This window comes from Lytechinus pictus, chromosome 13, assembly GCF_037042905.1.
Source record: "Lytechinus pictus isolate F3 Inbred chromosome 13, Lp3.0, whole genome shotgun sequence".
NCBI classification, from domain to species: domain Eukaryota; kingdom Metazoa; phylum Echinodermata; class Echinoidea; order Temnopleuroida; family Toxopneustidae; genus Lytechinus; species Lytechinus pictus.
Window position 1 is genome coordinate 6,973,158 of NC_087257.1, and position 24,227 is coordinate 6,997,384.

At 37.2% G+C, this 24,227-nt stretch overlaps 1 protein-coding gene across 1 annotated transcript; it reads right to left on the reverse strand.

The window, feature by feature from the left end:
* Positions 1-1,267: 1,267 nt before the first annotated feature.
* LOC129274954 (cytochrome P450 20A1-like) lies at positions 1,268-22,140 on the reverse strand. Its single transcript, XM_054911705.2, has 11 exons — positions 22,011-22,140; positions 21,304-21,356; positions 19,074-19,243; positions 18,323-18,468; positions 14,936-15,103; positions 12,641-12,719; positions 11,256-11,432; positions 8,634-8,757; positions 7,967-8,078; positions 6,871-6,935; positions 1,268-6,114 (listed from the first exon to the last, which is right to left on the reverse strand). Exons 1-11 carry the CDS (start codon positions 22,080-22,082, stop codon positions 5,853-5,855), a joined length of 1,428 nt encoding a protein of 475 aa, XP_054767680.2. The 5' UTR covers positions 22,083-22,140; the 3' UTR covers positions 1,268-5,852.
* Positions 22,141-24,227: the final 2,087 nt, after the last annotated feature.

A 24,227-nucleotide genomic window follows, 5' to 3' on the forward strand; every position in this document is an offset into this window, starting at 1 on the left:
TAAAGTTTCAATTATTTTTCACAAAATAGTGATGTGCACAACTCAGTGACATGCCCCGGGGGGCCACTTACATTGACGAGTGGATACCATGCGCGACCAAAAAAACACGTAAAAAGGATGTCTTTTTCACGATAGGGCACGTTACGTACGTAACGTGATAAGGGTGTAAAAAACACAAAAATAATGAAAAAAGGGTATCTATTTCACTAGGAAAATTACGTGTTTAGGGTCGAATTTGCGGGGATGATAAAACAAAATTAAAATGTTTTATAAAGGATGTCCTTTTTGCCCGAACACTTCGTGTTTAGAGTCCGATTTGCGCGAGGTGTAGGAGGTGGGGTCGTACTAAACCAAAAAAGGTAAAGCCGACGACCGAAGGACCCGTAAAAATAAAACATTCCTGTACTTGTTTAGGGGTTCATTTCAGGGAATATTTGCCAAGAGTATCTTTTTGTTCCCAATACTTGTTAAGGGTAGGGTTTCACACGCCAATACTTGTTAAGGGGTGCATTTTCAGAATATGGAAATTACGTGTTTAGGGTGCTTTTCGAGACCCCATGGTCGCGCATGGTATCCACTCGTGAATGGAAGTGGCCCCCCCGGGTGACATGCAAATGAGACAGTCGATGATATCCATCGCTCACAATTTTTTTTTTTTTTTTTATTGTTTGAATTTTTGTTACACAATTTTTCATTTGCATACCGACCAGGATGTAGTGCATATAACTGTTTTGTGAAATTAAGCAAAATTTAAAAATGTCATAACTTTCTTATTTTAAATCCGATTTTGATGAAATTTTCAGTGTTACGCTTTTTGGATTTTTCTCTTTTTATTCAAATCAACTTTTTTGTTGGGGTGGACTTGTCCTTTAAATACCTAGTTGTGTACGTTATAAAAGGCATGCACGCATTTGTCCGATCATGCAAGGAGGACGTGCACTAACGCGCATTGATTGATGAAATTGCACGTTTCATATGTACGCGTCAGCATTTAAGTGCGACTCTAAGTCATACTTAAATCTTTGTGAAACACCCCCTGGTCATGTATATAGTGCATTACACATAATGAAATTACCCCATTTAACTGTTCAAGCTCTTTGTAACTGAACAACGCCATAGTGCAATGGGTATTGCATGATCATCTTTGATGGATAACATAAACAAATGACATAACTTTGCAACACATTTCATGATCAACATGTAAATAGAAAGACAAACAAATAACAAGCGAAACACTGAAGAACAAACAGATAAACAAAAAGAAGGCTCTTTTCCAAGCATTTAGTAAGCCAGTGCTTCTAAAACAAACAATATATAATGGCAATTGGCGAGTACGTAAATATACTTATAATATTGTTAAGGGACCCTATCCATGTTACTACATTGACATAAATGGATATCAAAACTGAAAAAAAATATTATTTTGAGAGATGAAGAAAGATAATTCACGCGTAAATCATTCAATGTCTCCTAGCACATTTCAAAGGTTCAATGAATTTAGAAAATCCTGCATATGATTTAATTTCAATCAAAAGATGCTTTCTTATAATGAGCAGTGCCCAATGAAACTACCAATTTCATTGTCAACCTATTATGAAAATATGATTTCAGAAAGAAACAATGAACTTTTAAAAAAAAAAAGGTAAAACAATGAAGATTACCGGTATCAGAACATAGCTGCTGTGTCATGACAAAAATAACTATTTGTGAGAGAACAGGCTAACTAGTACTTTATATGTTTGTCATTTTGTCTCCGACAAAGATTCTGCTAGGATCGAAAGCTTAGGCCCCTTTTGACTCTCTAGGCTAACTAGTAAGAAAGCATGTCAAATATTTTTTAGCAAGGGATTTTTGTCCTCTCAAACAAGCCTTGTAATGGGTATCACAATCTGGGAAATGGTGAGAGTGTTGGCTTATTCCAAAATAGATTAACAAGCTAAGGGGATGCCCCGGGGGGCCACTTACATTGACGAGTGGATACCATGCGCGACCCAAAAAAAACATGTAAAAGCAATGTCCTTTTCAAGATAGGGCACGTTACACACGTAACATAATAAGGGTGTCAAAAACACTAAAATAATGAAAAAAGGGTATCTATTTCACTAGGAAAGCTACGTGTTTAGGGTCAAATTTGCGAGGGTATAAGAAAGACTAAAATGTTTTATAAAGGATGTACTTTAGCCCCAACAGTACGTGTTTCGAGTCCGATTTGCATGAGGTGTGGGAGCGAGGTGTGGGAGCAAGGTGGGGGCCGTACTATAAACCCATGCAATGATGTAGGTAAAGGTAAAACCGACATCCGCGACATATAACAATTAAAATATCGCTGTACTTGTGTAGGGGTTCAATTAAAGGGATCGTTTAACTTTGTGAGCAGCTGATTTAAAAAATTCTCAAACTGAGTTGAAACGTGCGTATGAGTGCCTGTATTTGTCCTCAAAAACCCTGAAACAGACCACAATATAGGATGACAAACTCTAATTTAGATACAAGTAGCAATTTATTAGCCTGATTTTGAGAACCGTCTAGTAGATGGGTTCAGCTTACGACCAGTTTTCTCCAATTCAAAAAGTCTGTTGGCTATTTTGACTGCCTTCTGTTGTGTGTACTGTATCGCCTATACACACACTATTAGCTGCACTGTACATTCAGTGTATACCTTGTACACACTGTATGTAGGTCATGCTGTGTTCATCTAGGATTAATGTGTTGTGGTGCACAGATTCCCTGTATACACATAGTCATTGAAACCAACTCCCAATTATTTCAAACTTTGGTTTACATCTCTAAGGTTTTAAAATTGATCCTGTAAATATAATACTTTGAAACTTTTGGGATGGTATTTTTACACTATAAGCCTAATGTTTAGCCCATTTTCAGGAACCAAAAGGAGAATTTTTTAAATCAGAACAAAGTGAAATGATCACTTTAAGGGAATACTTGACAAGGGTATCGTTTGTTTCCAATACTTGTTAACCCTAAATCTCCCGGGGTATTTTTATTCTTGTCATTCCCGGGGGGGGCCATTATGGCCCCCCCTTAAGATCTCGGCCGCCAATCGCGCGAGCGACGCAAAAATTTGCACGCTGGTAGTGTGCGATGTAATCTACAAGGCTGTATGGTAAAATTTTCCAAAATAATGAAATTTTATTTTATATGAATTAATTATGCTAATTTATGCATAAATCATACCTTTTGCTCTAATTCACTAAATAAAGCTCCTAGAATGCTACTTTTTGGTAAAAATATTCTTTGTAGCATTCTTAACAATCACAATTGAAAAAAACTTCGGTTTGGAAATAAATTTCTTATGTATTTTATTGTTTTATGAATTTCTTATGTATTTCCTTGTTTTTTTACTTTTTGTTTTTTATTGTTTTTTCAATGGAAATCGTTCCAGACTTAATTCTGATCATAAACAATGCAAAATTGATTAAGTTTAATCAGTAAAAGTTGAAATAATGATACATTTATGAATTTTGGCTAAATACACAATTTGCATTGGATTTGTACATGAAATCACGTTTATGAGCAATTTTGGGTCCGACATGCACTTACGTAATGTTGCGTAATGTCGTAACCGCGTACCCGGGCGTCACAAATTTGGTCTCAAAATTTGCGCGAGACTTGAAAGCAAAAAGTCAGTGAGCGGCAAGGTCAAAAAATTTAACGCAGCAGATATATCGCGAAAATTGTCGAGGGGGGGGCCATTATGGCCCCCCCCCCCCCCGGGAGAATTAGGGTTAAGGGTACATGTAGGGTTTCACACGCCAATACTTGTTAAGGGGTACATTTTCAGAATATGGAAAATACTTGTTTAGGGTGCTTATCAAGACCCCATGGTCGCGCATGGTATCCACTTGTCAATGGAAGTGGCCACCCAGGGGGGGGGGTGCACAATAAAGTGATGGCCTATTTCCAGACTTGGATCAACAAATAATGAGAAGGCTACTCTACCAACTTGGTTATTCAAAAGGAAATGATTGCACACTAAAGATGTATTTGTCAATGCATACATGTATAAACCTCTTTGTTGTTAAATAATCTCACATTTTACTATGAAAAATCAGCTTGTATAAGCTAATTTTGGGGGGAATCACTATGTAAAAAATTTTGCTTTTATATCTACAAAAACGGTCACCCATGGAGGTAGGGTGGATCGACATTACTTTCAAGAATATTATAGGAAAACTGTAATCGACTCCAAAAAGGATACAAATTTTCCTCAGCAGAATTTGACAAGGGAAAAAAGGAAAATTTTCAAGTTAAAAAGACATTTTGCTATCAAATTTATCATCACAGATTCCTTCCCCCCAACGGAAAACAGAACGATCACTGCGAAAATTTGCACGTACAGTGGTGGTGTGCGATAAAATCTAAAAGGCTGTTTGGTTAATAATTTTGAAATAATGAGATTTTTTATTTAATGAATTCATTATGCTAATTAATGCATGAAATTAAAAATTAGCTCTAATCAACTATCATACGGGCCTAAAACTGCTTATTTTTTATTCACAGACTCTTTGTAGGATCTCGATCAAATACGCTTCAAAAAAATTTGGTATCGCAATTTTTTCTCATGTAATTTTTTATTTTTTTATTTCTCATGTACTTCTCTGTTTTTTATTGTTTTTTCGATGGAAATTATTGCAGATTTAATTCTGTTCATAACAAGACAAAATAAATTAAGTTTAATAGTGAAAGTAGAAATAATGATACATTTATGAATATTGGCTAAATACCAAATTTGTATTGGATTTGTACATGAATTCACATTTTTGAGCAGTTTGGGGTCTGATAAATTTGGTCTCAAAAGTTATGCGAGATTTGGAAGTAAAAATTCAGCGAGCGGCGCGGTTGAAAGATTTTGTGGCCGACTTATTGTGAAATATGTAGACGGGGGGGAATCCGCCCCCCCCCCCCAGGCCTGTAAGGGTTGAAATTAAAGTACTGTACATTTCTAATAGAAAGTGATATTTTTGTTGTGGTTTTAAATTAGATTATAAAATATGTAAACCTGAATGAATTATCTTTAAATCAGATTAGCAAGATATGACAATAACAATTCTAACAGATGTATTAAATACATTCTAAAGGCACTACACTTTTTTTCTAGAATATAGTTATAACACAATATAAGTTTGTTTTTTTTCAATTTCCATACTGCATGATGAGAAGTACATGTACCACTTGTTTACATGGGCAAAAGCTATTTTGCTTTTCTTATAACTAAGTAAAGTAGAAAACAAAACAGGCTAAACGACCCATTTGTCGGTTTGCGCAACTTTACACACAACTGGTGATCTTTTTTGCACTACAAGTATAATAAAAAGTTCCTGCTTTAACATAATTAAAAAGGCATTTCAAATAGCTATAATCTAACCATGCAAATATTGAATTTTCTATTTAGATGCTCAGAAAGATGGCAATTCAATCGAGAACAAACTGTCAGTGGCTGATGGGAAAGAAAATAGAGTGATTCAGAATGCGATTTAGCACCTAGACTCGAAATGGCCACTCGGTACACGCCAGTCGAGTGTAAAGTTGTACATAACCTATGCTTTATGTCACACCATCCCAATATAAATTCAAAACAATTGCTAACAAGGGGTGTGTTTCCGAAGAGTTAAGTGGGACTTGGAGTTGCATTCCAATTTCCATTTGCGCAAAGTTGAAAAGGCATCACCGCATTCGTCAAATCATGCTAAGACTACGCGCTACTGGGTATTAATCAATAAGATTGCACATTATAAACCATGTGCACGTCGGTAAACCAATGTGCACAAGCATGAGCATGACTAAATCATACCAACTCTTCAAGAAACACCCCCAGGTTTACAAACTGATGGATCTCAACGTTTTTCAACTGTAATCCAGACGTCCCCGCCATCTTTGTTGACAAGATGCGAGACCAGACCGTGAACATGATGCGGTTTTTGACCCGGGACAAGGGCGATCTTGAAGGCACGTAGGAAGATCGCGAGGAAGATGGCCACTTCCTTGTAGGCAAATTGCTGTCCCGGACACACCCGGCGGCCAGCAAAACCGAAAGGCTGGAACGCATCGCGAGGGCGACTCTTTATGTTAGCCGCGGAGAAATTCTCTGGATTGAACCTGTAACATTAACAGAATCAAAATCGGTTGTTTTGCTGTTGGCTTGATTTATGTATGAGTAGACAAGAGATTACAAAGATAAATGAATTAGTGTTGAACTGAATGGACAGTTGGTGAGATTCTGTGAATGCATTATTAGTAGATTTGGGCCTTAGTTATTTGTTTTATACATAATTAGCGCAAAAGTTTTATTTTACGCATACATTGAAATGACAAAATTAGTAAAGATATTCCGGGGGGATTTTTATTTCCTAGTTTTGTTGATTATGCCATGGATACCGAGCATCCCAATTTTTGTTGTGATCGTGCATTTGGCAGTCGAGATGATGAGAGCGGGGCTGACTCAGCCCAAAAGCCACCAGCCCCCCCCCCCCCCCTACCTCCACCCATCTGTCTTCTTAGAAGTTACAAGTCTTTTGGGGGTTAATTGAATAGATAAGTAGTTGAATTAATGAACATATAGCTGAATAAGTGAGAGAACGACTTAGTCAATGAAGAAGTCGTTGAACGGACAAGAAGTAAAGTTGAATGAATGTTTTAATGAACAGATGAAGGATAGATTGAATGACTGACAAAGTGACTGGATGAACAAGTAGTACATTTCATCACGGACTGGATAGCTGAATGATAATAATACATTTCAAGCTTGCATGTTTGAAATAGACAAAAAAAAAATCAAATTTTCGAAAATTTCTTTAAAAAAAAGAAAATTTCTTTATCCAGCATTTAGTAAAAAAAAATAAAAATCTGACTCACACTTTGGGGTTTGGAAAGTACTTCTCAGACATCAAGGAGACGCCCAAGGCATGAAGTACTGGAGTCTGAAATGAGAAAAAAAAATGGAAAATCCATAACGTACATGTATGCTTTTACACTTTATAATTACAATAAATTACCCTTCACCATATAGGTGATAAATATCTGTCTCCTCACATAAAACAGAAAGGGAAATTAGACTGATATGAAAAGCCCTATTATAACAAACTCTGATAACTGATTCCGAACTTCTAATCTTTTAAAAGTTCCATGCTCAAAGAAGTCATGCATGAGGGGCCTTTCTTTACTCATGCAGGGTCGGCCCTGAGGAATCCTCTACCACAGTGCTTGAAACCCCAGACGCCAGCGACATCCTTCAGGGGCAACGTGTATAATAATGCTTTTTGACAGAAAAACTGTATTCATTTGTAAAGTTCAAACCTGTCTGTATTTCTTTTCTTTCTCTTAATTCTTTGTGCACTGCACCATGAACCCCTCTGAGCTGACTTATTTTCAGGGAGGGAAAAAATGGATTGTTGATTTGAGAATGAAATGCAAAGTTCGTGCGGCACCAAGTGTGCGTTGGTGCGAAGTGAGCGTGGAAAGGGTTCATTTGCTCTGAAACACCTTGATCATCAAATCAAGACGGAAAGTGCACTATACAAATTCAATCTATTATTAGCATCAGTGGCGGAATGTGACCCGGAGCAGACAAAGTATTGGAGGGGCACTGTATTGTTTGTGAACAATGCTGTGCCCCTCCAATGCTTTGTCTCCTCCGGTCACGGTGCACCACTGATTATCATTAAAATGTTCTGGAGTATTGGAGGGGCACTGTATTGTTTGTGAACAATGCTGTGCCACTCCAATGCTTTGTCTCCTCCATCCAAGGTCCGCCACTGATTATCATTAAAATGTTCTGGGTGTTTGCAATAACTGATATGTACTGTGCTATTCTGCTAATTCATAAATAAATTCATGTTAAGCAGGGCCCGCTGAAAGAACAGTTCTGGGAACCTTAAGCGGTTGCCCTGAGCAAAATATGGCATTGCTATTATCAATTCACAGATGCACATAAATCAGAGATTTTGCCTACCCCCTTAGGAATCACGTGACCTCCTAGGGTAACGTCAAAGTCCTGGTATCTGGCAGCGTAAGGGGCAAGAATTGAGACTCGAAGGGTTTCATCTATCACCTGCCTCATGTACCTGTTGATTGGAGAATAAAATATTTTAATTGCAATATCCAAGATACATTTAATAATAAGACAAACATCTATTGTTATCTACCCCGTTTCTTATACAATAATGTTGCTTGAATTTAATGATAGGGTTTCAAAGTCTCTTTAAATGGTAAAATAAAAATAACACAATTTTGATTCAAATTAACATTAACGACTAGATATTAAGTTTGCTTTTATTCTAATAAGTATGATAGCATAGTCACAGATTTGAACATAGATATTCATACAATGATTTAGAACATTAAACAGTAAGATATTCCATTTCTCAACATTAGCATCAAATTCTACTACGTTTTATTCCAAAATGTGGTCGCAGGCAAATCGTAAGGTGTACGGTGGCCTTTATACAAATAAAGCCTGGAGCATTGTCGCAGGGGCAAACGCTGTGTCACAGAATTCTGAACACAGGCGTGTCTCTATCATCCATGGAATCATGATGAAGAAGAGACGACGTGAAGGGCAAGGCGCGCTCCTCTGGCCAGAACCATATCAACGTGAGGTCAATCAAGGAAAATCTTACGTCATTTCTGCGATGTCTTCCATGCTGACCGGTCCAGTCTTGCCCACGATGTCAATCACATGGTTGTACAGTTTTTCCTGGATCTTGTCATGTTCAGCTAAGAAGAATAGTGCCCAAGCAAACACTGGAAACAAAATGGAATCAAAAGAAACCTCAAAATCATCAGAATACTATAATAATAATAATATTAATCATAATTGTCAGTTTTTATACAGTGCATGGCACATAACAAATATGTGTCTATGCCCTTCAGAAAATAAGAGACAAAGAGATGTGTTCAGTGAGTTCACTTTGTTGAGACTAGGTACAATTTAATAAATAAGTGGGTTTTAAGGGCTGTTTTGAATTTGTTAACTGAACCGATTGTTTCCGAGCCTTCTTTGAGCAGAAATCCAAGGGCACGAACATAACATACATGTATACTTTAATACGTCAACCTTTTATAATTCAATTAAAATGCATGCCAATGTTAGAGCAAGTTTTAGACCAGGCCCCCGTAACATAAAGCTTAGCAATTGATCTTGGGGCTGAATTTTTAAAACTGATTACACGCCAAGCGTTCATTTAGTATACAAAATCTGTGAACTATGTGAGGCACAGTAAAGAAAAAGTACTGAGTTTGAGGGGGGGTGTTTGGAAAAGACGGACATCAGCTAGAAACAAGACAGATTGCGTGCATGAATAGCGGACACTGCAACTGAAACTCTTCTGGGCAAGATCCTGGTGGGTCAATTAATGACAGGATGTGACTATTGTTGTTTTGACAGGGTTCCCAGCTTTTCAAGAAAACAAAATTCCCTGATTTTCCCTGATGAAGTTTAAAAATTTGCTGATAATTATTCAAACCCATTCCCAGTTTTGCATGATTTCTAAGTTATTTTCAGTATAAAAACAATAATGTAAAATAATTACAAAGGTATGTAATGGCCTCCCTTCTCCCCATACAGCCATCCTTACCTCACCTTATAAAGAAAGAGTTTGATTGAAGGCAATCCTAGTCCATACCATTAAATTACAACACACTTTGTTATAAAGACGCCACTTTCAACACTGGTTCACATTGGAATGTGCGAAGACTACCGCGCTTTCGACTTTTGGGCCAATCAAAATTCCCTGATTTTTCTCCCATTTGATGCACTTTTCCCTGATTTGAAGTATTTTTTAATCAAATTCCCTGAATGGAAAAAAGTAAAATAATTTTCCCTGATTTTCCTGATGGGCTGGGAACCCTATTTGAGTAAAAACCATTACTGCACCACAACTCAAACACCACTAATCCATATTGTAATCTACCACCATTCTCCAAATTATTCACCAACAGTCCCACACATATGAGATGGCTGCATGGATCATAACAAAATCATTATTTGACATCATTCCGCTACTTTTTCCCTACCATACCACACACAGCACACAGATTTTTGTCTACCAAAGGAATACTTTAAAACACTATTGATAAGTTTGGCAGTGTATATTGTAGCAAATATATGTGTTTTCCTTCAGCAAGAAATTGTGCTACACTCGACCCAGGTGAGGTGAATGGGTACCTGGCGGGAAAAATTCCCAGAATGCTCGAGCGCCCGATTAAGGTAGCCGTGCTAAAGCCGGGGTAATAATTACATTATCACGTTTAGCAGGGCCTGCTGGGAGAACAGTTTTCCGATCTGAAGTGATTACCCTGGGTAAAATATGGATATGATATCATTATTATTATTTTTATCATTACGAAAATACCCCATTTGATTCTTCACCGCAGATGGGATCGCAAACTGCGGTATTGGACCCCATTTTTCGTTTGAAACTCTCATTTCTCATTTGAACATTTCCAAGCCCCGATAAACCTGGGGATAAACCCATCTTGGCCAGGTAATCCCCGTTGTCTCAATTTCACCTCCACAGGCCAGTAAAGCCAAGGACGAAATGATAAACAACAGCTGTGCTATTACGTAAGACTTCTCTGCCTGTAGAAGGAACTTCGGAATGAATTTATTGTCTTCGATATTTAATCACGTTTTCAAAGGCATATTGTATTCAGACATCCAATATTAGTCCTTTTTCAATTTCGAACGAAGAAAATCGACCTCGAAATAAGGAAAATAAGCGAATAAAAATTAGGATATGCTTTGCATGCAGGGACTGCCCACAGCGCTGCGATGCATCCCATAGTTTCTGTCCGTCCAGCAAGAAAATATGGGATGCATGCCGTTCACTCACGCATTGATACAGTCCTAACGTTCGAAAAAAAAACAGCCAGACAGAAAGAAAGAAGGAAAGAAAGAAAGAAAGAAAGAAAGGAAGGAAGAAAGGAAGAAAGGAAGAAAGAAGAAAAATGTTGCACTTCACCGCGTGTATACACGGAACTCCATAGCAGGCTCTTAAAGACACGTTGCAATCCATCGTGTGTGGCCCCCTGCTCAGTGTGCTGGACTGTCGTGTTATCTTCGGACCGAGGTCAAGAAACAGGTGTTTTGATAATTAGGGCTAGTAATAGTACTTGGAGAAGAGAATTGGTGAAAAAGAATCTGGGGTATAGTCTTCTCAAACGGAGGTATTTCGTCATGATAATTATAAATATTTGTCCTCTTTAGGAAAATACATGTACAAGTAATTTAGACCACTCACGGTTCCCCGAAGTGTGGAACCCTCCAACGATGTATGTAATTAGGTCAGCCTGCAGTCTGCTTTTTGGATAGTCCGATTTGAGAAGGACGTCGATGAAAACTTCTTTATCTTGGCTGGGAGGATTAGCTTTGCGTTGATCGGCCACGTTCTGGACAGTGGAATACAGCCTATCCCTGACTGAAAACATCATAAAATACAAATACAAAATTATAAGAGTTTTGGGGGTATTAAAACCCAATGCCAATTGTGGTACAAGTCGGTATAGAATCCAATGAAATGACCACCCAAGTGTCTTTTAGCATAAATTACAAATACATGCCAAAGGGATTCTGGCATAAATTGTGTCATTGCCAAGAATTTAGCAACATAAGCTTGGGATTCAAGGCAAATATGTCAGGTATTTTTCCAAGCAATAATAATATAGTGTCCCACATATGCTTATTTGTGTCGGAAATCTACAGTGTGATCATTTTCCAGTTTAGATTTTACGATGTCACAAAGTTCAGTTTACGGAACTGTACCAGAGAAAGATCTAGGATGATATATTGACAATCAATCTTGGTTTTACAGATTTTCTCATGAAATCTGTCTTTCTTGCAACAACTTTCATTTATCTTTAACCCTATCTTAACTGGGCTATTTCAGACCAACAAATACTGGGGGGGGGGGGTCATATTGACCCCCCCCTCTGATCTCGGCCGTTGATTGCGCGATCGCCGCAAAAGTTTGCACCAACGTAGAGCCGGATGTAAACTACAAGACTGTATAGTACAATTTTTAAAAATTTAATTGCTTATATTTGTTATATTAATTATGCAAATAAGCGGATGAAACTTGCCCTAATTCTTTTTTTTGTACTTGTTTGTGCATGTTTTTGCCTTTAACTCACTTTCTATAGCTAGTAGAAAGCTAATTTTTGGTGAACTTATTTTTACGAATTTTTACATTTCTTACAAAAATCTACAAAAAAATTGCCAAAAATAAGTAATTATGTATCTTATTGTTTTTTCAATTCTTATGAATTTTTTTTTTTTTTCAAAATCTTTGTTTTTTGTTGGTTTTATTTTATGAACTTTGTCGGGAACCCTTTTGCAATCATAAATAACATAAAATAAATCCATCTAGACCAACAAAAGTAAAAATAATCATACATTTATGATTTGGGGTTGAAAAACACGTAATTTGCACTGACTTTGTACAGTCATGTAATCACGTTTTTGAGCAATTTTGGGACCGACATGCGCTTACAAAATATTGCGTAATTTCGGAACCGCGTACCCAGGCATCGCAAATTTGGTCTCAAAAGACCCAGACAAAAAAAAATGTTGTTTTCTGCCCTGAGGTTTCCATCATCAGAGAGAATTTATCCACATCAAGTCACCTACCTTGTTCAAACTTTTTCATTTGGTCACTTCCCTCCTCTGGAATGCCTCCTTTTAGCCTCTCTTCCATTTCACCCCAGACCTATAAAAAAAATAGTGACAGATAATACATGTAATTATAATAAATGGTATATTTACCAAGGGTAGGCTAGCCACCAGTTCCAAAAACTGTTCTCCCAGCGGGCCCTGCTATTATTATTACCCCAGTTGTAGCTGGGCTCAAGCATTCAAGGGATTTCTTCCTACCGGGCTACCAATTCCCCTCACCTGGGTTGAGTGCAGTACAACGTGACTAAATTTCTTGCTGAAGGAAACAGCACTTCTCTAAGTTTATTTGGTATTTTACCAGAAAGATGAGACTTTCGAAAAGCGCCTACTTTTTAATAATGCTATTATTCAAGTTCATGAAGGATTGCATTATACTAATAATGGACTTCATGTATAAATTGTGTATTATATTTCTTTTCTACACAAAGAAATTATAACAAATTCCAAAGGTTATATGTTTGAATCATTGTAATCTTTGTGAATCCAATTCATTATTTGAAGGTGTACTTTAATGTTGAATGGAACTATTGTGAATTATTATTTTTTTTTTTCAAATTCACCAAGCATATTTTATTATTTCTCCAAAGGGTAGGTAATAAACAAGGTTAATGATTTTACCAAGTTCATATTCACTTAACAAATCTACAGACTTCTTTTATTTGTGTTTGTATTTCCCGAGACTAGAGGTGACCAGCTTCATGTTTACCCAAGGCCCTGTAACATATAGCTTAAAGATCGATTGTGGAGCTGATTTTTGCGATTGATGCCTAGGGGCCACTTCCGTTGATGAGTGGATACCAGGGCCCCGTCTAAAGACTTACGATTGATCCAATCAATCGTAACTCTATGGAAATCCATCAGTGTCATATTTTTTCTACTTGAAATTTGCACAATGTCCTTCGTAAAAAAAGAGAAGCACAGTGAATTTTTAAGAAAACATTGAATGCATGAATAAACATATCTAGAAAAAATTTGAGCAAACATGCAATTTATATGTTGACTTTGCTGGCTTTCCATAGTTGTGATTGATCGGCTCAATCGCAAGTCTTTGTAAGACGGGCCCCAAGCGTGACCAAAGAAACGCATAAAAAGGATCTCTTTTTCAAGATTGGGCATGTTACGTACGTACCCTATTAAGGGTGTCAAAAACATTAAAATGCTGGAAAAGGGGTATACATTTCACTAGAAAAGCTACGTGTTTACCGTCAAATTTGCGAGGGTATAAAAAAAAGACTGAAAATGCTTTATATAGGATGTACTTTTTGCCCGAACACTACGTGTTTAGAATCCGATTTGAGTGAGGTGTGGGAGGTGGGGCGGTACTGAACCCAATGTAAGTAAAGGTAAAGCTGACGTCCATGACATAACAAGTGAAATATCACTGTACTTGTTCAGGGGTCGATTCAGGGAATGCTTGTCAAGGGTACCGTTTTGTTTCAAATTCTTGTTAAGGGTAGGGTCTCACATGCCAATACTTGTGCATTTTCAGAATTTGGAAAATACTTGTTTAAGGTGCTTTTCGAAACCCCCTGGTCATGCCTGGTATCAGGGGCGGAAATCTCTCCAAAAAGGTAGGGGGGACATGGGGCTGGAAAATTTGACAAGAAAAAAAAAAAAAAAAAGTTATCACCTAAAATTTAAGGTCATCTCGACGAAAATAATTTTGACAAGCAAAAAAAAAAAAAAAAAAGGTTATCATCCCAAAAGTAAGGTCATCTCGTCCTAAAATAGATGTTTTATTTCGATTTTGAATGATGTATTTCTTACAATCATAAAAGACCACAAATAGTAGGGGGGACATTTGATATTGTGTCCCCCCTACTATTTTGAGTAGGGGGGACACGTCCCCCCTGTCCCCCCTGGGATTTCCGCCCATGCCTGGTATATATCCACTCGTCAATGGAAGTGGCCCCCTGGGGATTGATGGCATTAATTACAGGATGTGTATGATAAATTATGAAATATCCTCCCCACAATCAATCGGTGACCTATGTCTCATGGGGGCCCTGGGTGTGTTTCACAAACAGTTAAGCATGACTTTGAGTTGCGCTTTAACGCTGATGCACAAATGATATGTAACACAAAATCTTGTTGACTAATACGCAGTAGCGCGTGTTCCCTTAGCATGATTTGACCAATGTTGCGATGCCTTTTATACCGCGCACAACTGGAAATTTAAGAGCAACTCTCAAGTCAAACTAAAGTCTTAGTGAAACACCCCCAAGGTCTTTTTAATCCCATAATACCTACAAGATCATAATCCTTCCTGAAGTTATTAATGCTCTTGTCGTCCTTGAAATAGTCCCCAAACGATGTCAGCATGATTCCCTTGATGGCTAGACCAAGACCCGTCTCGTGTAGCGGGATGTGCTCCCCGGGAGGTAGGGATGAGATCTTCTCCACCAGCTGCTCTGTGATCTGTTCATGATATGTGAAAAAAATAGAGACATAGTGTTTTAATCACATAATGCTCCACAAATCCCCGCTTTCATGACAATCCATCTTCCTTCAGCCAGGAGACATCAAATGTGACCTGCCAACCCAAAACCAATAATAAGCCACCCAAAATGAATTTTAGGATTTGTATTGAGCTATTATTGGAAAAGCACTTACTAAGCTTTAAAACAAATGGAATGCCTCTGGCTGTCTCACCTGCATTCTGCAATTTCAATATAGCAGCAGTGCTGACTTTGAAAACTACTATAAAATAATTATTCACAAAAAACACCAATCATATAATGATACAAGATCTACGTTCATTGACATTTGACCTTGATCATGTGACCTAAAACTTGTCAGTGATACTTGATTACCCCTATACCCACATTTTATACACTATATATATCTATAAACTTTGAAAGTTATGACAGCAATCTAATAATTACCTCTAAAATGGCCAAAGTTCAATGACCTTAAATGACCTTTGACTTTGGTCATGTGACCTGAAACTCGAATGAGATGTTCAGTGATACTTGATGACTCTTATGTCCAAGTTTTATGAACTAGACCAATACACTTACAGAGATATGATGGTAATTCAACAAATACCCCCAGCATGGCCAAAGTTCATTGACCTTAAATGACCTTTGACCTTGGTCATGTGACCTGAAACTCGGACGGGATGTTGGAAGATACTTGATTACTCTTGTGGCCAAGTTTCATGAATCAGATCCATAAACTTTCAAAGTTATGATGGTAATTCAACACATACCCCCCACATGGCCAAAGTTCATTGACCTTTGATGTTGGTCATGTGACCTGAAATTCACACAGGATGTTCAGTGATACTTGATTTCTCTTATGTCCAAGTTTTATGAACTAGACCAATATACTTTCAAAGTTATGATGGTAATTCAACAAATATTCCCAATTTGGCCAAAGTTCATTGACCCTATAAAATGACCTTTGACTTTAATCATGTGACCTGAAATTTGCACAGAATGTTCAGTGATACTTGATTACAATTATGTCCAAGTTTCATGAATCAGATCCATAAAATTTCAAAGTTATGATGGTAATTTAACAGATACCCCCAATTTGGCCAAAGTTAATTGACCCTAAATGACCTTTGACCTTGGTCATGTGTCGTGAAACTCAGGCAGGATGTTCAGTAATACTTGATTAACCTTATGGCCAAGTTTCATGAACTAGGTACATATACTTTCTAAGTTATGCTGTCATTTCAAAAACTCAACCTTAGGTTAAGATTTGGTGTTGACGCCGCCGCCGTCGGAAAAGCGGCGCCTATAGTCTCACTCTGCTATGCAGGTGAGACAATGATATATAACATGCCAAGATTGATCAGCAATAACCTACAAAAGTATTAGAATGAATGCAGATGAATAAGTACTTGCAGTACTCTGCCAACTTTGCTGAAGAATGATCACCGAGCAAGCAGGTTACTAATATATTACTTACTAGGTTTTGGATATTACAGCTAATTCTGTCAGTTTTACTTTCTGAAGACCAAGGGTGGTATTCTGAGGTATTTTTATATCTAAAATATTTTATTTTATCTCTTAAAATTAAATTGGTATTCTGAGATGACATTTTATCTCTGAGATAAAATTTGAAATATCATCTGGAATAAATTGAATCTTGAGTATCTAAAGATGATACGTGACAGAGTAGTGCCTGCGTAGACATATCCATCGCGTATCTCACCATTACAATGCAGAAGGGATGTGCTTGCGCTCATATTTACTTTGAAGAAAAAAAAAACTCAAAATAGGGTGAGGGTTATTTTATCTCCAGGACGTTCATTTCAGCAATATTGCTAGGTGAATAAGCTCCAAATGTTGAAATGAAAATGAAGAAAACATTTATAATTATTGAGAGTAACACCTTAACATTATTCCTGTAGAATAAGGAATTATTTCATGAGCTTTTTCTTGACTAATATTGTATTTGAAATGATGCTTGTAATAATGCAATATTGACATTGAAAAAAAGATGGGAATATTGTCATTTGTTTTAAACGAAATCCATATAAAGACGTGCTAGCGTATAGTGCACGCGCATTTGAATTCAATGAAAAGACGCAATCTCGCTCCTTTGCCACACCTCCTGGCGGAAAGGATTTTCATTGGTTGAATAAGATGAGAGCTATAAAACCGTGTTCCTCATTGGATATTGCTTCAAAAATAGGTGTGTCTTATATAGCTAAAATGAAGATGAAATGGTTCCCAGACTACCAATTCGGAGAGATTTTAACCCTAAGAAGACGGGGGGGCTGATTCAGCCCCCCCTTGACATTTTTCATGATAAATCCGCCGCGCGAAATTTTTTGACCTCGTCGCTCACTGACTTTTTACATTCAAGTCTCGCGCAACTTTTGAGACCAAATTTGCGAGCCCTGGGTACGCGGTTCCGACATTACGCAACATTTTGTAAGTGCATGCAGACCCAAAATTGCACAAAACATGAATTGTGTACAAATCCAATGCAAATAGTGTTTTTAGCCAAAATTCATAAATGTATCATTATTTTTCCTTTTACTGATTTAAATCAATCAATTCCATCTTATTTATGGTCAAAATGATGTCCCCGAAATTTAGAAAACAATAAAATACAATTTTTTTTTTGTACATTTGATCAGATTCATATAAAGTGTGTGTGTACCAAAAATTAGCATATTAGGGGCATTATTTAGTTAATTCAAGCAAACTTTTGATTTTACGCATAAATTAGCATAATTAATTAGCAATGAGATTTTTCGCAGAATTTGATCTTGTAGTTTTGTAGATTATGCCATGGGTAATGCGCGTGCCAAGTTTCGTCGCGATCGCGCTATCGACGGCCGAGATCATAAGGGGGAGGGGGCTCCCAGTCTTCTTAGGCATCAAAATAGCCCAGTCTATTTAGGGTTAAGGGTATTTTGTCTCACTGATTTTAATGGAGATAAAATATTTTATCTTATCTGAGATAAAATGGATCTCATAATACCATCCTAAATCATTATTTTGGATATTTACAGAGAATCTTCCCAAATGAATTATTGTTGGTTTGGTGGCTGGTCACATGTCAAACATAATATATATTTTTTTCATTAGGTGCATTGAAACCACATATACTGCACAATTTCAACACATGGCCATGACATTATACTAAAAGACTAGAGTAACATCATCAGCTTACCTCATTGAAAATTTCAATGAAGTTCTGAAGAGCTTGAAATCCAAAACATCTGTCGGTGAGGTCCCGTCTTTTACGACCGTCTGCCCCGTTAGCGTATTGGATGCTGTCTGGCGTGATCAGAGGTTCGAACAACTTGAACAGGAGAGCTGTGAATTTTCAAATATAAGGATAGCAATGGTTATTCAACACCCAAACACTCATCATTGAAAGAGGAGGAAGGTCTGCTATAGGTTTTGAAAGGAGGCGCAAAGGCACAGATGTAGTCTCATAATATGGTTACCCAGGTTTGATACCAAGCTGATATAATAGTGCCATCTGGAAGGGCATTTATCCTTAAAATGACCCGGTCCCCGTGACACAAATGTTGGTGATTAATCGCTAGTTTGAAAGAGCAATTCTGATTGGTTCCTAGTCAGTCTACTGAGCAAAATGTGCATGCAACGATGATCTTGACAGGTCATTTCATTTACAGATTAATCATAAAGCTATTAAACCCATGTTTAACGATAACATAGCCATCAGGGGAGCGTTTCATGAAAGGACTTGTCGGACGTTTTATCCGACAAGTCCCACTTTATCCGACAGTTACCAAAGTAACAGTGCTTCTTAGCCAATCAGAATCAAGGAAAGATGTCAGATCTGACAACTTGTCGGACGGAAATGTTGATGAAACACTCCCCAAAATACCGCCCATGGACATCAAAGCTATGCACTACTCCTTGACCATAATTAAAAATTAAAGGCGACTTACGAGGCCTATCAAAGACCGCTTGATGTTCTTTAAACAGCTCTGGAGACTTGATGCTGACACAGAGTTGATCGGTGAAATAAAACGATGCAATGTCTCCATACTCGGCATGAAGATTCACCAGAAACTGATGAAGACTGCCGGCGTCACCTATTTCATCTAGATTCCCTTTCCTGATAAATATAAGCATTAATCGTTCATAATAAAAAAATGAATAATCGCTAATTTTTACCAGTTGTGGTGATGATTTCAAAATTAGTTCATACAGAATTCAATAAAATGACCACCCAAATGTCTGTTTGTATGAATGAAAAATATATGCTGAGATTCTGGAAGAATTTGTGCAATTGCTGAGAGATCTAATATTAAAGCATGACATTACATATCAGGGTTCTGTCTTACAAAGACTTGCGATTGATCCAAACAACCATAACTATGGATGGCCAGCAACGCCAACATCTAAAATGCAAATTTGTTCAAAATATTTTCTAGATATGCTAGATATTCGTACATCCATCAATCTCTTCAAGATTCAGTGTGATTCCCTTTGTTTACTTTGGTGATGGTGCAAATTTCTTGTAGGAAAAATTACGGTGTGGATTTCCATACAGTTGAGATTGATTGGATCAGTCTTAACTCTTTAAAGACGGGACCCAGGTATTTTTCCACACAGTACACTGTCGCACATGTGCCTGTCTGTGTTGGCGATCTTCAGTGTGATGGGTTTTCAGCTGGGATTTCAGTATTTCACAAAGTACAGTTTACGTAACTCTACCAGATCTAGATCTAGGATGATAAGGTGACAATTAACCTTGGGTTTACAGAATTTCTCATGCAATCAGTGTTTATTGAATTCACTACGTTCAATATCTACAGAACACACAGATCCTAAATCAGACCTGCCAACCTCTGGGAATGAAAAACTGTATTCTGTGATACAAAAAACTGTATTTTCCCCCAAAAAAGTGTATTTCATAATAAAATGCTTGGCGCACTCGCCCATCACAGCGCTCAAGCTGCATGCAAGCTAAAATGCGCACTGCTCTTGCAGATGAAAAAAAAAACCATTGAAACTTGTGTATATCTCACCCTGGTTTTTACAAAATGATTGAAAAAAAAAAAAAGTTACCTGAAATTACATTGATCTAATAACCATATTTGTGTACGTTTTATGAAATAGAGACATATAGAGATGATTTTTCTCAATAAATTACGATTTTGTAAAAAAAAAAAAAAAAAAAAAAAAAAAAAAAAAAAAAAAAAATCGTTTTTTTTTTTTTAAATACTAAAAACGTATTTTTTAAAGAAAAAACGTACTGCCGTATTTTGGTTGCAAAAACGTACTAAATACGGCTAAAACGTACTGGTTGGCAGGTCTGCTAAATGTAAAGAATGCAAGGCAAGTCTGGTGATTTGTAGTAAAAGTAGCTCATACCTACAAAAGGAATCAAAACAAAATGACAAGTTGCTTTGAAAGAACAAAATCAGAGATGCAGACTGGTGAAGGGTTGAACAAATTAAGATAACCAATGGGAATTTGTGTCTAAAAAATTTTGAGTCTAAAAATAATGTAAAATATCTTCACCTATGGGAGTTCAAATTGGCCACTGAGGCAATATCATTGTGTTCTTTATCAAAACTTCTTTTTCTCAGGATATTTTTCTGTTATTCCTGATATAATCAACATGCCATTTACATGTATATGAAAAAGTTCTTAGAGCAGAAAGACACAATTCCAACTAAAAATTTGAAGAAGAATGGGAGAGTAGACCCTACACACTTGACAAGCACACACGGTTGACGGCCGAGTAGTCACAGTCTACTATTAAATGAAAATGCTACTTTGAGTCTTGGTAATTTTTTATTGAGAGAGCCATAATTTCCCATCCCTTGTCATATTGATATTTGGTTAAAACTTCCAACCCCCCAAAAATCTCTTTTTTTTTTCTTTCAAACAAAACAGTTTGATAACGAAGTTGGATTTCCTTCTACCTTCATATGATGGTGGAAGGTAGTATAGGCAAAGAACAAATTCTTACAATACATTTTAGTAACATAACTTTACACTACACTACAAATTGGATGCATCCGAGAATGAATCAACAATGGTACACCGGGCTTACAGACTTTATCAAACAATCAGAAATATAAAAATATACATTCTTCAATTTCAAGAGAAAATGGCAGCTCCCAATGTATTAAACCAAATCTTGACAGTTTGGCAAATACTCACACCGGGTCCGACGGTTCAAGCCCTGGTACAGTTGTAGCCTTTGGAGGAGATGTCTGTATTCAATGGGAAAAAAAATATCATTTAAACTACCAATGTCTTTCTTCGGTAAAAGTGTTGTCTTGCTACCTTTGGGATATTTTTCTGGGTCACTTAATACAAACAATTTGTGATGAATCACAAATTCGAAACATGATTCTGGTCGGTTAATAATTGTTATGTATCTGTAAAGTGCTTTGATAGAGAGTAGAGACGTCATTCCGATCCATTAAGTGCTATGTAAATATATACATGTAGGTTGATAGTGGGTGTCGTGACATCCATTTAACAATGAATGTGATTAGTTTTATTTCATGACTGATTGTAAGCCTCTGTGTTAATGGTGTTGTCAATCAGATGGTTGAAAACATTTTTCTTATTCTTAAGTATGTGCGCACACATTTTTACAGAATTTTCACCTATTTCATGTTCAACAAAGTGCTGTGGCAGGAATTGAACCCGGACTTTCATGTGTGTAGTCAGGTGCCTTGGACTGGAAAGCATACATGATTTGGGTTGGTTTAATGATTTTAAATAATACAGAAATATACACAAAATGTTATCAAATGATTATTATTATGAGGCAGACATCACCATCAAGCCCAATTGCTCACGATGGCGGTCTCCTGCATTCCTTTAAATTATCATTTTGTCATATTTATAGTACTTACTGGATAAATGTATATAAGTACACCAACAAGGAGAATTATGAATGTCACAGCAAAGATGGCAAAGTCTAACATGATGATGTGTCCTCTTGTATTTCTGTTACAGAGATGATTGGCAACGATCAGATGACTTTAGTCTGAGAAAATAAGAAATTGAAATATGCATATTGTAAACCAGGGGGCATATCACAAAGATTTAAGGGCTTATTATAATCACTCGGGTCGCGTTCGCGTTCGAAATCACTCGGGTCGCGTTCGAAATCACTCGGGTTTTGGATTTTTGGTGATTTTGCATCATCTTAAAGGCGCAAGTGCAATTAAAATGTAATAGAAGTCGCAAGCACGCGCGATGATTCGGAACATGTTATTAAAATGCTTTGGGGAGCTAACGTTTTCAAATCAATTTATTACTATCTTCAGAAATTAACTTTTGATAACCAAGAACAAATATAAAAGAAGCGGGGTCCGCTATCACCACGAGGTTGAGGAGAAGTGTCTATCATCATAAAGGAGGTAAGAGAGTAGTGCAGTGATGTCCGTCGGTAATACGACCTTTAAAATTTCACGGCGGCGTCCGCTATCACCACGAGGTTGAAGAGAAGATATCTATCCTCGTAAACATCGTCAGAGATAATACTGCGTCTTTCTCCCTGATTAATGCGACCTCTAAATAGCTAGCACCTCAAAAAAATCTTGAAATATGTTCTGAACGATCACGCACTGTAACTAGATCTACGCCGATATTTTATATTCGATTTTTCCTTCAAGGGGCATGATCGAAGATTGGCAGGTGATCGCGCCAATTGTGGTAAAATCGGGTAAAATCGGGAGCCGATTTTAAAATCGGTTAATTAGAACAGGTACAATTACGATTTTAAAATTAATTTAAAATCGATTTCCAAAATCAATTTTAAAATCGATCTAAGATCAATTTTAGATCAGTTTTAGTATTAGTTTTTAAAAGCCCATTCACATTTTTACTGATGCTGACGAAAAGTTAGTTTGGTTGTCAGAGCATTATTTGTCCTGCGTCTAAATAACTATGTCCGATCGAAGGACCGTTTTAATTTCGGAAAGGTAGGAGAGACAGAGAGAGAGACTGATCCCCGTTCAGCTCAACGTATACGTTTGGCACGCGAGCACAAAGAAGATCAATTAAGCACATCACCTAATGCAATGTTTCGAGAATTTAGGTAGGGAGTTTTTTAGGTCTCTAGTTACTTAAAACATGATATGGCCATTTTATCTATAAAATAAGACAAATTTTATGAGAAATGGACAATAGTTAAGAGCAGAATTTAAAACGCCTATCGGAAAGATTGTCCTCAAAGCTCATTACGTATTAGACAGCTGGCAGCCGTCTGTTTCGAGTTTTTTAACATTTTTATTTCTCCTCATACACAGATGGCTCGCTATGGTGCAACCATCATTACGGGGTTAACAATGCAAAATCCCCCAGACAGCGCTCATCGATTTTTGTCTTTATTTCATAAAAATATATGGAAAGAACTGTATCAAATAAATATTATTATTCCGTTTTGTCCTAAAATGCTCCAAAAAAAGAGAAAATAAACTTAAAAGGGGAAAAACAGTAACTAATTGCTTCGGCTGTGCTTACAAGCATTCATGCTGCTTTCTTAGCAATCAGGTAAAAAATCCCCACCAATCAATCAATCAATCAACTTCACTTCCCGTTTTATTGGAACTTAATGCATTAACATATGGCCATTGAGTCCCTGTACAGATCGAGCTAGAACTTCGGTCTCTGTATTGATGAGTGGAGCTAATGGAGTTCAGCGGAACAACGAACATTACAGACTGGAGGCCGAAGCTTTTGGTCTAATTACATGTACGTATATATGCATTAAACCACGGATGGCTGGCTATGCATACCGCTGAATAAAATACTTTCGGACGAGCTGCAGACTGACTGGCACTGTAACGTGGGATCTAACTCGGCTGGACTCACGTTACCTTGCTCCATGCTACCGATGCACGCCGTGTCCGACCGTGGCCGGGTCCCGCCTTGGGGCCATTGCATGCAGGCATACATGTCTGTACATGGGAATGACGATGTAATATCGATGTGGCAGATATGGCAAGTTCCGACTCGGAGTCCTCGTATAAAAACAGTAGAAGTCTGGATGTATTCTAGGATAGTTGAGCCACATGGCTGATTTGCTTGTTTGTTATGTTAAGCAGTAGGCGAGTGCCTTTTAT

Coding starts and splice junctions, on each gene's coding strand:
- LOC129274954 (XM_054911705.2), bottom strand. CDS start 22,082: ATGTTAGACTTTGCCATCTTTGCTGTGACATTCATAATTCTCCTTGTT. Junction 15,104..18,322: donor TCATTGAAATTTTCAATGAG/GTAAGCTGATGA, acceptor TATCATGAACAG/ATCACAGAGCAGCTGGTGGA. Junction 11,433..12,640: donor AATGAAAAAGTTTGAACAAG/GTAGGTGACTTG, acceptor TGATGTTTTCAG/TCAGGGATAGGCTGTATTCC.